This window comes from Galeopterus variegatus, unplaced genomic scaffold, assembly GCF_000696425.1.
Source record: "Galeopterus variegatus unplaced genomic scaffold, G_variegatus-3.0.2 Scaffold1287, whole genome shotgun sequence".
Lineage (NCBI taxonomy): Eukaryota > Metazoa > Chordata > Mammalia > Dermoptera > Cynocephalidae > Galeopterus > Galeopterus variegatus.
In genome coordinates, this window is record NW_007727398.1 from 359,265 (window position 1) to 375,041 (window position 15,777).

Below are 15,777 nucleotides of genomic sequence, written 5' to 3' on the forward strand. Positions count from 1 at the left end.
CGGAAAAAAAAAAAAAAAAAAAAAAAAAAAAAAAAAAAAAAAAAAAGAAGTAAGAAAAGGACAACAAACTAGTTCCAGCACAGAGTTTGAGTGGTGAGAACAGCAAATAATCCAACACAGAACTGAAAGAAAAAGTACCCACAACCAGATACAAAGTTTGATATTAACTAGTAAAGGTCACATTTCACCAAAGAACACCTATAACACCTAGAAGAACCGGAGGTCTTCTGGGCTACCAAGCCAGAAAGGGGGGAAGGGTTGGGGGCCTCAGCCATGCTCCCAACACCTGTAACCAGTCCTGAGGGTGGGGGCCTCGGGTCTCGGCCACCCCCTGCACCCCATGTGCAACCAGCCCAGCAACAACCACAAGCTGTGCCAGGAAGTGCCCCAGGCTCTCCTAAGCTGGGGCAGGAGGGGGCCAGGGCCTTGGCCATGCCCTCCCAACACATACAACCAGCCCAGTGATGACCACCAAGCTGCAGCAAGAAGGACCCCAGGTTCCTGAGCTGGGGTGGTGGGCAGCGAGGGCTTTTGCCACACACCCCCGACATCTGCACCCAGCCTGGCAATGACCAGGCCACTGCTGGAAGCCCCTGGGCCTCCCCTGTGGGAATGTGGGGGGTGCCACAGGCCTCAATCCTGCCCCTCCTCCTCCCTCCTTCCATCACATTTCCTTCTTCTTTCCCCTCTCCCCCTCCCTCCCAACTGCTCTGCAATATCACAGAATGTAAAAAATAAAATAAAAAATTTAAAAATAAATAAATAAATAAAATTCATAATTAAAAACCTTTCCACAAAGAAAACTCCACATCCAGTTTCACTGGTGAATTCTATCAAACTTAAAAGAAAAATTAATACAAGTTAATTATATTAATTAATCTATATTAGTTTCCTAGGGCTACCATAACAAAATATCTCAAATTAGTGGCAGAAATATATTTTCTCATAGTTCTGGTGGCTAGAAGTCCAAAACCAAGGTGTTGGCAGGGCCACACTCCCTCTGAAACCTGCAGGGAGGTATCTTTCCTCGCCTATTCCCAGCTTCTGGTGGTTGCCAGAAATCCCTGGTGTTCCTTGGTTTGCAGCTGCAGCACCTCAATTTCTGCCTCTGTCTTCACATGACGTTCTCTCCTCATGTGTCTGTCTCTTCTCTTCTTAAAAGGACACCAGTCATATTGGATTAGAGCCGACCCTAATTGAGTATAACTTCATCTTAACATTATACCTGCCATCTGCAATGACCCTATTACCAAATAAGGTCACATTCTGGGATACTGAGGGTTAGGACTTCAACCTATCTTTTTGGGGGGGATGCAATTCAGCCCACTACACAATCCTATACAAACTTTTTTCAGAAGACAGAGAAAGAACGAACACTTCCCAATAATTTTGAGAGCAGCATTAGCCTAAATACCAATACCAGACTGTTCAGCTTTTTGGAATCTAGTATCTTTTGCATTAACAGTGACCATTAAGGGCCGGCCCCATGGCTCACTCGGGAGAGTGCGGCACTGGTGGCTCTGAGGCCGTGGGTTCAGATCCTATATGGGGACGGCTGGTGCGCTCACTGGTTGAGCGTGGTGCGGACGACACTGAGCCAAGCGTTGCGATCCCCTTACCGGTCAAAAACAAAACAAAACAAACAACAACAACAAAAAAAAACAGTCACCATTAAGGTGCAGCAATACCCAGCCTTGAGGTCTGTGCTTTCAGAGGAGGAGAGAGGCAGGGGACAGGTGGAGATGGATGTATAGGATTAAAATGTCCATACAGACTCGGAGCTTACTGGAATGTCTCTTAAATCTACTGGGATGTTCTATTCTGCTTAAAAATGGAAGATTTCAAATTAACAAAAGTTAAAGGATGGTGCCTGCTCACATGGAGGTATTTGCCTATCTTAAAACTTTCTCTATATGAAATCTTAATATAGAGATTAGTAAACGCAATGCTTAATGTTTTAAATAGTGTCCAATTTCCATAAAGAAGGCATTTCACTACACAGATGGAACAGGACCCAAAGAAGTGAAACTGGTTAGAAGGATGTTCCCATTCCTTATTCCTGAGATGCAATGGGCCTGTTCTTATCCACGGACTGTGGCAAAGGTTTGGGGAAGGAATGATCCATTTAAACTAGATTTGGGGGAAGAAACAATGGGAATTGGTAACAAGTAGATACTACCATTTTACACAAGGAATAACTATCCATGGACAAGGGAGTACATTATAACAACTTCTTACTGCAAGGAACATTGACAGTAATGGTGTTAACTGAGATCTGGAGTTGTACACAGGTATCCTAACAGTACAATGTGTATAAGATGACTTTCAAAAATTAGTTCTTTCACACTGTTTTGTCCACATGATTGCTAAGACTTAAGGTTCTCATGTTACATATTACAACACTAATAAACTCCACAAAAAAACAACAATCAAACCAAAGGGTACTGTGCAGTTTTACTTCCTTAAAAGCCAACAAAAGTGATTAATTACATGTTGGCTACCCACCCATTATAAAAAAAAAAAAAAAATCAAGACCAAATGGTACAAGATTGATTTGTGGAAAACTTGCTCTCTAAAGTCTTCTGATAACTGAACCATTTGAAATTCACACAGACTTATTCTATAATTTCCTTCTGTTTGACGTCATTGGAAAGGGAGCAATAAGGTCAAGCGTTTTTTCCCCTGAGTTTTATAAAAGACTGCATCTCTGTCCATTTAAGGAACATTCAGAGAATAACAATGTTCTTTTTTTTCCTCTCCCCACAACCTGTACTATTTTATAGCCTTTTAAAGATATAGGATGTACAACCTTTTTTTTTACTAACAACATATACTGATTTGGCTTGACAAAAAGTATATAAGTAAAATTCTTTTATTCTTTTTAATGTAGTATTAACTAAAGTTGGGTCTCTTGACTTCCATTCGATTACTTCAGGAACTTATAATGCAAGATTGACTTCAGTATACTATATACTGATGATGAATTCTGCTCAATTCTAAATTATCTCATCTGACCACAATAAAAGTATAACCAGGTGTTCAAAGTATAACCAGGCCTTTCTTTTAATATCAGAAACTTAAAAACCCTTTCTCACATATGAACATGAGTTCAGATGAACAAAGAGCAATTAACTGGGTCAAGTACTTTCAGGCCTGACAAATAAGAAGAATCATCTGGGGTGCTTATTAAAAATACAGATTCCCCAGTCCTGTCCTAATAATTCTGAGCCTGGAACTCACCATTCTAAACAAGAGTCTTACTGGGTCTTAAGCTCCAGCAAATTTAGGAACTAGTCTCATATACATTAGCAGTGGTAGTCAGATAGCAAAGACAGTTTTTATTTATTTATTTTTATTGTAGTGTGGCTGATATATAATAAAATGCATATAAAGTGTTCCATTTGATAAGTTCTGACATATGTATAAACCCCTGAAAGGACTGCCACAATCAAGATAAAAAACATATCCAGCATTTCCAAAAGATCTCTCTTGCTTTGGTCCTTTCCTTCCGTCCCTCCCACCACCACAACTACTATCTCCAAGTAACCATTACTCTGTCACTATGGATTAGTTTGCATTTTCTGGAATTTTATGTAAATGGAATTATTCAAACTGTATACTTATTTTCCTAGTTTCTTTCACTCAGAATAACTACTCTGAGACCGATTGTGAGGCAGCATGTTATCAGCAGTTCACCCCCTTTTATTGCTGAATAGTGGTTCATTATATCAACATAGCGGTTTGTTTACCCATTTACCTGTTGATGGACATTTGGATTATTTTCAGATTTAGCTATAAAAATAAAGCTGCTATGAACATCTATATACAAGTACTGGAAATACCATTTCACTTATCTAGGAATGAAATGACTGGATATGATACATATACGTTTACCTTTTTAAGACACTGCCATACTGTTTTCCAAACCAACTGTACCATTTCACTTTTTCACCAGCAGGTGTAAGAGAAATTCAGTTCCTCCATATCCTTGCTAACACTTGGTATAGGAGGTCTTTTCAATTTTAGTCATACTAATGGATGTGTAATGGTATCTCATTGTGATTTTTTTTTGCATTTCCCTAATGACTAATGATGTTGATAATATTTTCATGTGCTTATTTGCCATTTGTATTATCTTCACTGGTGAAGTGTCTGTTTAGATATTTTGCTTGTTTTTAAATGATTAAGTTTGGAGAGTTCTACATATATTCCAGATTTGCAAATATTTTCTCTGAGTGATGTGTCTTTTTCTCTTAATACTGTATTTCTTTTATTTATTTATTTATTATTTTTTTCCTTTTTGTCTTTTTTCGTGACCGGTAATGGGATCGCAACCCTCGGTGTCGCGCCCGCACCACGCTCAACCAGTGAGCGGACCGGTCTCTATATGGGATCCGAACCCTTGGCGGGAGCGCCACCGCGCTCCCAAGCGCCGCACTCTACCGAGTGTGCCACCGGGCCAGCCCTTAATACTGTATTTCAAAGGGCACAAATTTTAAGTTTTCATAAAGTCTAATTTGTTCTCTTATGGATCTTGCTTTGGTGTCTTATCTAAGAGATCTTTGCTTAACCCAAAATCCCAAAGATTTTCTTCTAGAATTTTTATGGCTTTAGATTTTATATTTAGGTCTATGATCTATTCTGAGTTAACTTTTGTTCACGGAGTAAGGTATGGATTGAAATGAACTTTTTTGTAGATGGATATCAAATTGCTCATCCAGGACCATTTATTTAAGATAACCCTTTCTCTACTGAATTGTCTTTGCACCTTTGTTGAAAATCAGTTGCTCAGACATATGTGGGTCTATTCTTAGGCACTCTATTCTGTTTTGCAGATCTATCTGTCCACTTTACTGCCAACAACACACTGTCTTGATTACTATAAATCAGATAGTATCAGATCTTCAACTTTGTTCTTTTTTGAAGCTGTTTTGGCTATTCTAGGTCCTTTACATTTCCATTTGACTTTTAAAATTTGTCAATTTCTACCAAAAAAATTTTAAATCTGCAAAAATTTTCACTGGGACTGTATTTAATCTATAGATCAACTTGGAGAGAATTAACATTTTAACAATGAGTTTTCTGACCAACAAGAAAGGTATACCTCTACATTTATGTAGGTCTTAATTCCTCCAGAAATATTTTACAGTTTTCATTGTAGAGGTCTTTTACACTGTCAGATTTATTCCTAAGAATTTCATATTTTTGATGCTATTACAAACTGTTTTTAAAACTTTAATTTCCTATTTTTCATTACTAATGTACGCTGATTTCTGTACATTGATATTGTATCCTATAATCTTTCTAAGCTCACTTATTAGTTCTAGTAGTTTTGTATATCATATTGCATTTTCTACATAGATAATTCATATTATCTACAAACAGTTTTACTTTTTCATATCCAATCTTTTCTTGCCTTAGTACACTGGCTACGACCTCAAGTACAATGTTGAATAGAAGTGCTAAGAGTGGACATCCTTGTTTTGTTCCTTATTAGACAAAAATAATTCAGTCTTTCATCCTTAAGTATAATGGTAGCTATAGATTTTTCTGCAGATGCCCCTTATCAGGCCCAAGTGGATGGCGTGGGGGACATGGCTGCTCCACCTAGGTTTCAAAGAGTGGGGCTGCCTCTCTGGTTCAGGTGGCCCGGGATGCCCCTGCTCAATGCCTCAGGGGTGGGGCCCTGGCAGAGAGCTGCTGAGGTGTCCCTCCCTCCAGCTGTTGGAGTGATGCTGTCAACCCAGTGGGCCTGGAAAGCAGAGTATCAAGCTAAAGAGAATGTTGTTGGCTCTGTTAGGTTTTGAACTTACTTGGGACTTATTACCCCTTTTTTTCTTTCCTATTTCTCCCTTTTGGGATGGATACATCTACCCAATACCTGTCCTACCATTACATTTTGGAAGCATATAACTTGTTCTGGCTTCACAGGTTCAGTGCTTGAGAGGAATTTTGCCTCAGGATAAATTGTACCTTGAGGCTCACTCATATATGATTTAGATGATATTTAGATGAGACTTTGGACTTTAGACTACAGAGCTGATGCTGAAATGAGTTAAGACTTTTAGGGCTGTTGGGATGGAATGATTGTATTCTGCATGTGAGAAGGAGGTGAATTTTGGAAGGCCAGTGGCAGAATGTAATGACTAAATGTTTATGTCCCACCTGAAATTCATATGTTGAAATCCTAACCCTCAATGTGATGGTATCAGGAGTTGGGACCTTTGGGAAGTGATTAGGTCATGAGGGTGGAACCCTCATGAATGCAATAGTGCCCTTATAAAGGAGAACCCCAGAGAGCTCCCTCACCCCTTATGCCATGTGAAGACAGAGAGAAGATGGACGTTTATGAAATAAGAAGGGGACCCTCATCAGAAACTGAATCTGCTGGAGCCTTGATCTTAGACTATGCAAACTCCAGAACTGTGAGAAATAAGTGTTTATTGTTTAAGCTACCCAGTCTATGGTAGTTTGCTGTAGCAGCCTGAATGCACAAGACACCTCTATGACTTCAAAAATCAGCAATCTTTGCTGGTCCAAAGGTAGTGAGTTATCTCAATCGATGGTTCAGTCAGTTACAGACCGAATTCCTTGTTCTACTCTTTGCCCGTTCTACTACTGCACTTAACTAGTCTTAAAAAAAGAAAAAGCAGCTATCTTTAAGCACAGAGTGTCATGCACAACTGAAAAGAGACCACTTCTGCTATGAATTTGTCCCAGTTTCTGTAATTGGGAAAGACAGAGGAGCCAATACGGGATGCCTACCAGGTCATCACACATCTGTTATTTATGGCACTGTTCTCCACTGTAGAGATGCTTAAGACATTGCTCCATCAGAACACTGGGGCTATCTGAAGGTAAAATTAAACAGAATGATAAGAACAGGCTCTAATGGAGTGGGAAGGAAAGAGATGTTCACAAGATCTCATGAGTAAAATATCCTAAGGGAGAGCCAACTATAGAAAATACACCCAGGGCAACTACTCAATCACAGGACAGCAACTGTTCACCTGTGAAAATAAACTTCCTGAAGTAAATCCGTTTACTCATTCCAAGGAGATATTAGGGCAATTAAAATAATACTATTAAGGGCCGAGCCCGTGGCGCACTCGGGAGAGTGCGGTGCTGGGAGCACAACAGCGCTCCCGCTGCGGGTTTGGATCCTATATAGGGATGACCAGTGCGCTCACTGGCTGAGCGTGGTGTGGCCGGTCTGGCCGGTCTCAAAAAGGACAAATAAATAAATAAATAAATAAATAAATAAATAAATAATAATAATAATAATACTATTAAATAAAATTGAACAATATCTTCTTAATGTAAATAATATTAAATCTCAAATTTTTATTTCCTAAATTAAGGTCTGAAATGATCCTTTCACTTCTAAATTTTTTCTAATGTCTGTAATATTAATTCCTCTTAATGCAAACTTCATACTTAAATAATAGGTCTAAGATTGTTGATATGCAAAATCTACAACCATAAAGAAAACAAATAATTATTGGGACTCTAACCATTACTCTAAAATTAACAATGAATAAATAATATCAAACAAAGTTTTCTGTACTTTTAAAAACAATAAGTATCCTCTGATAACTCTAGCTTTCTCTTTGATACCACAGTAGTTCAAAAGACCACTCTTCATGGGTATATTATAAACATGAGGCTCTCCTGCTCAAGTCCTCTCAGGACGTGGCAATGACCTTCTACAGCACTGGGCAAACAGGAGTGACAAGAAGCACTGAGCTACAGATGCAGTCTCTGGATAACTTTATAGATTTCCGTCCTTCTTCTAGTAGTCGTTAATATTCACAAAATAAATATTGTAAAGGTACAAGGAACACATTTTGATTTGCCCTATACCCTAAAAACTATTCAAATACTGTAAAAAGGATCTCCTCATTGCCATAAACCATGCTGATAAGATTAGCATGGAAGTCATTTCCTTGACTTGTTTTTCCCCAAGAAAATGCTTTTTAAACACAATGTAATACCATAAAGACCAAAAAATCAACAAACTGTTAACTGTGCATTTCTGATTGCCTTTAGTCTTAACAGAAGGTCTTTTAACAGCAGAATTACGTTAGCTGTTACAATTAGCTAAATAATTGAAAGAAGACATAAATCAAGAAATCTGTTTTCAAGTAAAGGAAAAGAAAGTCATATAAAAAAAAATCTATGATAATATGCACGTCTGATGAAAACAGAATAAAAACAATATCCAGAAATTCTTAAGAATGCCTATGATGACGTGTCTTGGAATAATATTAGAAAGACATTTATAACTAGTCAGATCTAGTTGTGCATATTTCCTAAGCTCCACAGTTAAAAGCTGATGTTAACATTATAAGAATCTTGACATATTGAAATATTGAGTCTTTCCAGTAAAAATTGTGAAATACAACCCAGAGATAGAATGTATTATTTTTAAGATGGAAAACCTTAATGTATTTCTAAACAAATCATGTAGAATGTTTAAGTATAAAGAAACACGAAAATGTTAAAGGTCTTTTAAAGAACAGAGAAAATGTTCCCTCTAAGGCAGCAGTATTTTACATGTATATAGACTGATGAGAATGGGGTTGTATTATTTATTTTGCATATGATTCTGCAGAAGTTTTTCAGCCCCCAAATAGAATACTAAATATAGTTTTAAACCCCCAACTCATCACATAAAAGAAATGCAATCTTTAACATTTGTGCTTTAAAAAACTTTAAGAATTCAAAAAATATTCAACCCCCAAAAACTGGAAGGCAGGATTTTTAAACTAACAGGCACATCACAGTTCTAGGAAACAGAAGGGTGCTCCTAGTCCTTTGGATCCCAATTATCCATGGCAAAAAATATTTATACACGCACACACACACATATACATATGTATGTATATGAATACATAAGAATCTAAAAAAGGATCTGAACATTTTAGGAGTTAACCACATTAAATGTAAATCAAAGGGTATTCAACAGCACTACTGGCCACTTTGCATACTCCTCTGAAATATGAGCTATCAATACTCCTTTTTCTAAGAGAATAATCAAAAAATTTCCAATCTCTTGAAGTTACTTTTTTAATTTTTTTATTTTTGGCAGCTGGCCGGTACAGAGTTTGAAGTTACATCTGAAGTTACATGAAATACTTGTAAACTGTCATCTAAGAAATATCTTATAGAAAGAAAGATACAACAATCACAATAATTCCTTGAACTCTCAAAAGGAGGCAACAGAACTGAGGCCACCAGAGGTGGGAAAAGGGGGAGAGGAAGGAGGGGTTAGGAAGAAATTGGTCCCACAAAAAGTGTTTACACTGTATAATGATAAAATAAAAATAAATACATTTTAAGTAAACTTTAAAAATAAATATAATATTTGTACATTAAAAAAAAGGGAAATATCTTGTATTTCCCACCCATCAAATTAGTTCTGGGTTCACCACAACTGCCATCTCATTTCGGCTAAGGCAACTATACTATATTTCAATGAGTAACAAAATCATAAAATTTTTAAGTTAATCACTAGAAATAAATATTAACATCCCAAAGAGATGATTGAATTCATTTTTAAAATCAGCCACAGAATGAGAGTTTCACAGTAAACACAGACAAAAGTTTCTTTTACTTTTCTGCACTCAAACATGTTTAGACCCAGGGTTTTCTACTAAAGGGGTGAATTTGTAAACAACACAGTTCTAGTTTAACTGATATGATGTTTTCATACTATGTTCTAAAACCATAGTTAAGCCCATTTTTTCCCCAATGAAACAGCTTTGCTTAATGTAGAAACTGGTAAACAATCCCAGCTACAATTCAGAATTTCTGAATAAAGATTTGGCAACTCTAAAACCAAGCACCTTATCAGAGAGTACTATTGTTCCTTACTGGCATTCAATATAGCAGCTGTATACTGGCCTAAAATCAACACTGTTTTCCATTTATCTAGAGAAAAATAAAAAAACAAAAACGTAATCCCTCCCTCCCTAAAAAAGCCCAGATTCTCTTTAGATAACCACTGAAACTGTATAAGTTGCTTTGCATATTTATTGCTTTACTTGGAATTTTAACTTCTAGACATTAGAGAGAGAAGTTTTATTTTATCATCAAAGCTCTAGAAAAACAGATTAGGTTTAGTTCCCCACTCTATACAAGCTGAACCCTGAGGGTTCACTAACTAAGACTCTGGATACATTTCCCTCATCTGGCTGCCCACCCCCCGACACACCCCTTGCCTCTCTGGCTGGGAGAGGCTGTGGGCAACATGAAGCAGTTTCCACCCACTGTTAACCTCTGTAGGTGCTCTGTGAAGCCGATAACATCCCTTTCTCATAATTGCTCATATTTACTCTGCCCATCTCACCAAGTGTCAGATAAGTTTTTTTTTTTTTCGGAGAGGAGTTGATGTTAAATTAAGTTAAAGTGTTTGGAAGATTCATACAATCTTAACTTACAGAAAAAAAGTTTAAAAAAAATAAGTAAATTGTTCACTCGCATCAAGTGAACACATTTTATCAGGACACTTGGAAGTAAAAGCAGCTATATATCAATAACATCTAGTTTCTGAAAAAGAAAAAAAATAGTAGATTTTCATTAATCAGAGGTTTTTTCCCCCCTTATCAAATTATTCTCATTTCAAGGATTTAAGTTGTAATATCAGTTTCTCAAGGAAGAACTCTTAATTTTAATTACTGAGTGTGAATGGCAGCCCCAAAGATGTATCCATGTCCTAATCCTTAAAATCTATAAATATCACCTTATATGAAAGAAGAGGTGATTAAGTTAAAGACCTTGAGAGGAGAGCTTATTTTAGATTATATAGGCAGGTCCTAAATGCAATCATATGTATACTTATAAGAGAGAGGCAGAGGAAGTTTAGAAAGACAGACACACTTGAAGGAGAAAGCAATGTCAGCATGTAACAGAGATGTAACCACAAGCCAAGGAATGCCAGCAGCTACCAGAAGCTGGAAGAGGCAAGGATAGTTCCTCCCTTAGAGCCTCTGGAGGGAGCAGGGCCTTGCATACATCTTGATTTCTGAGGTGTGGCCTCCAGAACTGAACTGTGAGAAAATAAATCTCTGTTGTTTGAAGCCACCAAGGTTGTAGTAATTTGTTACAGCAACAAAAGAAAACTAAAACACTGACGAAAAGAGTGTATACTAATATAATTAATTAATATAATTTATTAGTGTAATTAGTTTATGGTAATTGCTATTTAAAGAGTAATACTTAGGGGCCAGCCCGGTGGTGCACTGCTACAGTGCACTGCTTGGGAGTGCGGAGGCGCTCCCGCCGAGGGTTCGGATCCCATGTACAGACCGGCCGCTCACTGGCTGAGCGAGGTGCGGGCGCAACACCGAAGGGTTGCGATCCCTTGCCGGTCACGAAAAAAGACAAAAAGGAAAAAAAAAAAGAGTAATACTTAAAGCATACACACTTCAAAGTAAAAGGGCAACCCTAAATTACAAATAAAATATATCGAGACACAAGGTACAATGATATTAATAAGCCTGATTCTTACAATTGAAACTTTGAAGCAAATAACTCTATAAGATTTTACGTGGAACACAAACACAGTATCACTGAGTTATCATACAAGGCAACCTTATAAGCAGAAGTTTTACCTCATCTCTAAATAAAGTGTAGCAGGCAAGAGACAGAAAAATACATTAAGTTTAGTCTTTCAAATCAGACTAAAAAGTCAAGTGACAGAAGTCAAAAACTGCTGCAAAATACCCATAGGTAGATGTGGCTTCTGAAACTATACATCACTAAGTATAAAGGACCCAACGACATGATCCAGTTGACTGGAGAGAATCACCCAGAAACTGACAAAAGGAAGAGAATGGTGTGTGGGGAATCATAACTTATATAGGCCACAACACTTGCAAAAGGTCATTTGAAGAAAAAAGAAAACAATACATCTTTACAATCTGGCAACCACTTGGTCATTCTGAGACATAAATAAGAAAAGAAAAATAAATACAGTATTGCAACCTCTCTAAGCCTCAATATTCTTACCTTTAAAATTGGAATACCAGTGCTACCTCACAGTGTTAGCAGAGTCCCCCTCACAGCGGTACTGGAGGATGAAATGAGATATATATGATTTGGGTCATAGCTTCTCTTCATAAACTGTGTGACTGGAAGCTAACTATATTTGCTTTCTGGATGAAAAATTTCAGGGAAGAGTTACTAGATTAAAAAAACAAATAAAAAACCCAAAAGACAAAACAAGAAAAAGCTTCTTCCCCATTCTGCTGGTATTTGGGGGTCCCAGCACTTACCACATCACTAGCACTAGAGAACTCATTATTAACCAGACTTTCAAGAGCCATCCACCGAACTGGCCTGTTTTCGTTGTCCCCCAGACAGTGATAATCCATGGGGAACAAGTCTCTGGAGAGGGCATTGTCTGTGATCTTAACTTGAAGGGTGTCATCAATGCTGAAAAGTGAAGACATGAACATCAAATGCAACCAGGGTATTACAAAGTAGGGATCACTGTCACCCTTAAATATGACACAGGCCCCACTGTGACTCCTGGAAAGAACCCCAAATCCAGGGAGCACTACACATCAAATGACAGTGACAAGCTCATGGCACCTACACACAGTTCCTAGCAGCCAGGTCTTTGTGGATGACTTCCCTTCTGGCCAGGTAGCTCATTCCACAGGCAATCTGAATAGCCATGTGTACCAGGTCTTGTTGAGAAATTGCCTATGGCAACAGAAAATGACAAGGTTTGCACATAGCATAAAAATTATGATGGTGTGTGCTTATTTTATTCCACAATAAAAATACTCCATCCAATAATACTTATTTACACCTACATGTTGAATTCTAAAAAGCTATTTCTTGACCAAGAGTATGTACTCGTAGCTCTGTATACTTACAACAGCTATAGTCCTTATTATTCTGTAATGTAATTTGCCATTTACTTGACTGTCTCGTCTGTTAGATGCAGCTCTCCAACATCCAGCACATACAGTAGCTGCCCAATAAATATCTGTTCAATGAATGCTGAATTCTCAAGGTAATATTTCAAGTGCTTATTATTCAATAACCTGCTCTTTTCTTTTTAAAAAAGTAGTTTTTATTAGGAGATTATGCCCTTGGGACCATTCTCAAACTCATACAAGTATACAGCTCTCTCTACTGATGTGCTCCTCTAGACGCATGCTAGTGTGAAATTCGTCCTCAGGTGATGCTGATGGGCCACAGCCTCCAACCACTTTCAGGGTTAACCCTGAAACCCTGTCAATTTTACCTGTCATCTTTAACCCTGTCAATTTACAAAGCATATCAAACATATAAAGCCAAATACTCAATGCAGCCTTTGAATCCATTTCCCCTAGCAACTATAGTAAGTACATTATTATAAATCCTAAAACCAACCTAATGGGGCTATAACATACATCAGACAGCAAAACACCCACTAGCCTTTACTACTACTACTATCGTTACGTGTTTGGAATCTAACCAATTCCTTCACAGTTATGTACACAGCAGTAAAGAGAAAGAAACACTTAGATGACTGGTCTCTTACAACCAAGCATATTAAGACTATATCCAATTATCTCCCACAATCTAGGCCTCCAATCTTTACCAGCTTTTGGTATAATACGGACCAAATAGCTCTGTAAAGTCTGTTTTCAATCCTGGAAGAGAGATCTAGGACAAGCGCCTTCAAAGAGTCATCAGGAAAATGGCTGAGATGCTGTTCGAGAGGATTTGAGGTGTTTATGAATATACACATAATGCAAATATAAGGAAAAAACTTAATCATCAGTAAAGTGTAAGCCTTAAAACAGGAATTGCAAAGCATCTTCATTTCCCTCTAAATCAACAGATTAAAAATATCTTCTGGTTCATTTTGAGTTTCTTTTTGCAGCTTTTAAATGGTTTATAAGAATGTTAATATCTACTATCAAAAATATTATCAGAAACTACGGTAAATAATTGGCATTTGGGAAAATTTTTCTCACCTGTGGATTATTGGCCTCTACTAATTTGCACTGCCGTAAAAACAATTTAAGATTCCCCCAATTCATGTAAGGCAATATCACCATGGGCTTTTCTCCTTCTTCTATACACACATGAATAATAGGAAGAAGATTTCTATAAAATAATAAGAAATTGAAAGAAATACAAATTAAACCAAAAACCTCAGGGGCTTATTTTTAATAAAAAGTAACAAAATAAAGACAACCTAAACAAAACTAAATCTCAAACATACTTAAAAAAACATGATTACTATTAAAAATACAAAATTATAAATGCTTTATATTTTAAACCAGACTTAAACGTTTCCCATATATGCACTTTCTCAATAGGGAAAAGTTATAAACTCAAAGTTGTTTCCTGTGGTCTGGGTTCTCTGAAGACATATGTACTCTAGCTACACTAGATCTTTACTCTGAAAGACAATCAGACACCTAAAAAATGACTTGACCATGACTGTACTGTGATAATATCCCATCTATTCCAATATAACACTTCAAAAAAAAAAAAAAGGACCAATCCAGACTGAACAAGAATTTGACAATCAAAAAACTCTCTAACAGGCTGAAATTGCCACAAAAGCCAAGAAGTCCTTAGCTGGTCACATGGGATTTAGAACCAGATTTTTGAATCCTAGATTTACCATTTACTATCTGTGTAGCCACCTCTCTGTTGGCCTTAAGTTTCCATACTTACAACATGGGAATACCACCAACCATAAAAGGTTGCTATGATGTGCAAAATAAAGCCAAGCATGTAGTAGACAATCTTGTTTCTATTTTAATTTCTATGGCATACATACACACAAGGGGTCTTCAAAAAGTTCATGGAGTCATATTATCTCTTAATTCTATTTTTTCCATGAACTTTTTGAAGTACCTTTGTACATTTCATCCTACTGTCTAATGACACCTCTTGCATTGATATCTGGAAATAACTGCTAATTTTTCCTTAAGGTTATATAACTTTTAGATAATTACCTCATCTTCCCCACTAAGCTGAAAATTCCTAGAAAGCAAAAACTATCACAGACTCTTAGTTTTTACACCCAGTGCTTTGCATTCGATGCCATATAAAAGAAACACTTAATAAGCATTTGATAAACACACAAATAACAATAGATTTAAACATTCCTATTCCTTGACTTAGCAAATTCTGCTCCTAAGAATGTTTAACAAGGAAATAGTATCGAACATAAAAAAGCTACGTGAACAAGGATAGTTAATGTGACATTAATAGTAAAAAGTTACAAATAACTTGAATGTCCAAAAGTAATTAAAGAGTAATAGGATAACATGTAACAATTAAATGATCACAAAGAGATGTTATGAGAATATGAATAAAAACTTATTTTACAGGAAAGCAAGATACAAAATTCACATTTGCAGGATAATTACAAATTTGAAGATAAAAATAATAAATCTGCATAGAAATATGCCAAGAGTTAAGAGTTGTCTTTGCATTGTGGGACTATAGATAATTTCTACCTCCCTTTTCTGTATTAAAATTGTCGCAACTGAGCATGTATTATTTTTAAAAGCACAGCTAGGGCCGGCCCGGTGGCGCACTGCTATAGTGCGCCGCTTGGGAAGCGCGGCGGCGCTCCCGCTGAGGGTTCGGATCCCACATACAGACCGGTTCCCGCTCACTGGCTGAGCGAGGCGCGGGGGCAACACCGAGGGCTGCGATCCCGTTGCCGGTCCCGGTCCGGTACGGGGGCGACACTGAGGGTTGCGATCCGTTGCCGGACACGGAAAAAGACAAAAAGGAAAAAAAAAAAAA

The 15,777-nt window shown here is 37.3% G+C and overlaps 1 protein-coding gene across 1 annotated transcript in view; it reads right to left on the minus strand.

Annotated features, from left to right (window-relative positions):
- Nucleotides 1-15,777, minus strand: part of RYK (receptor-like tyrosine kinase) — a 63,585-nt gene that overhangs the window by 10,317 nt on the left and 37,491 nt on the right. Inside the window, exons 10-12 of the mRNA XM_008576096.1 lie at nucleotides 13,980-14,112; nucleotides 12,602-12,711; nucleotides 12,279-12,438 (exon numbers count right to left, since the gene is read on the minus strand). Coding sequence (XP_008574318.1) covers nucleotides 12,279-12,438; nucleotides 12,602-12,711; nucleotides 13,980-14,112 — 403 coding nt within the window. The remainder of the gene's footprint in view (nucleotides 1-12,278; nucleotides 12,439-12,601; nucleotides 12,712-13,979; nucleotides 14,113-15,777) is intronic.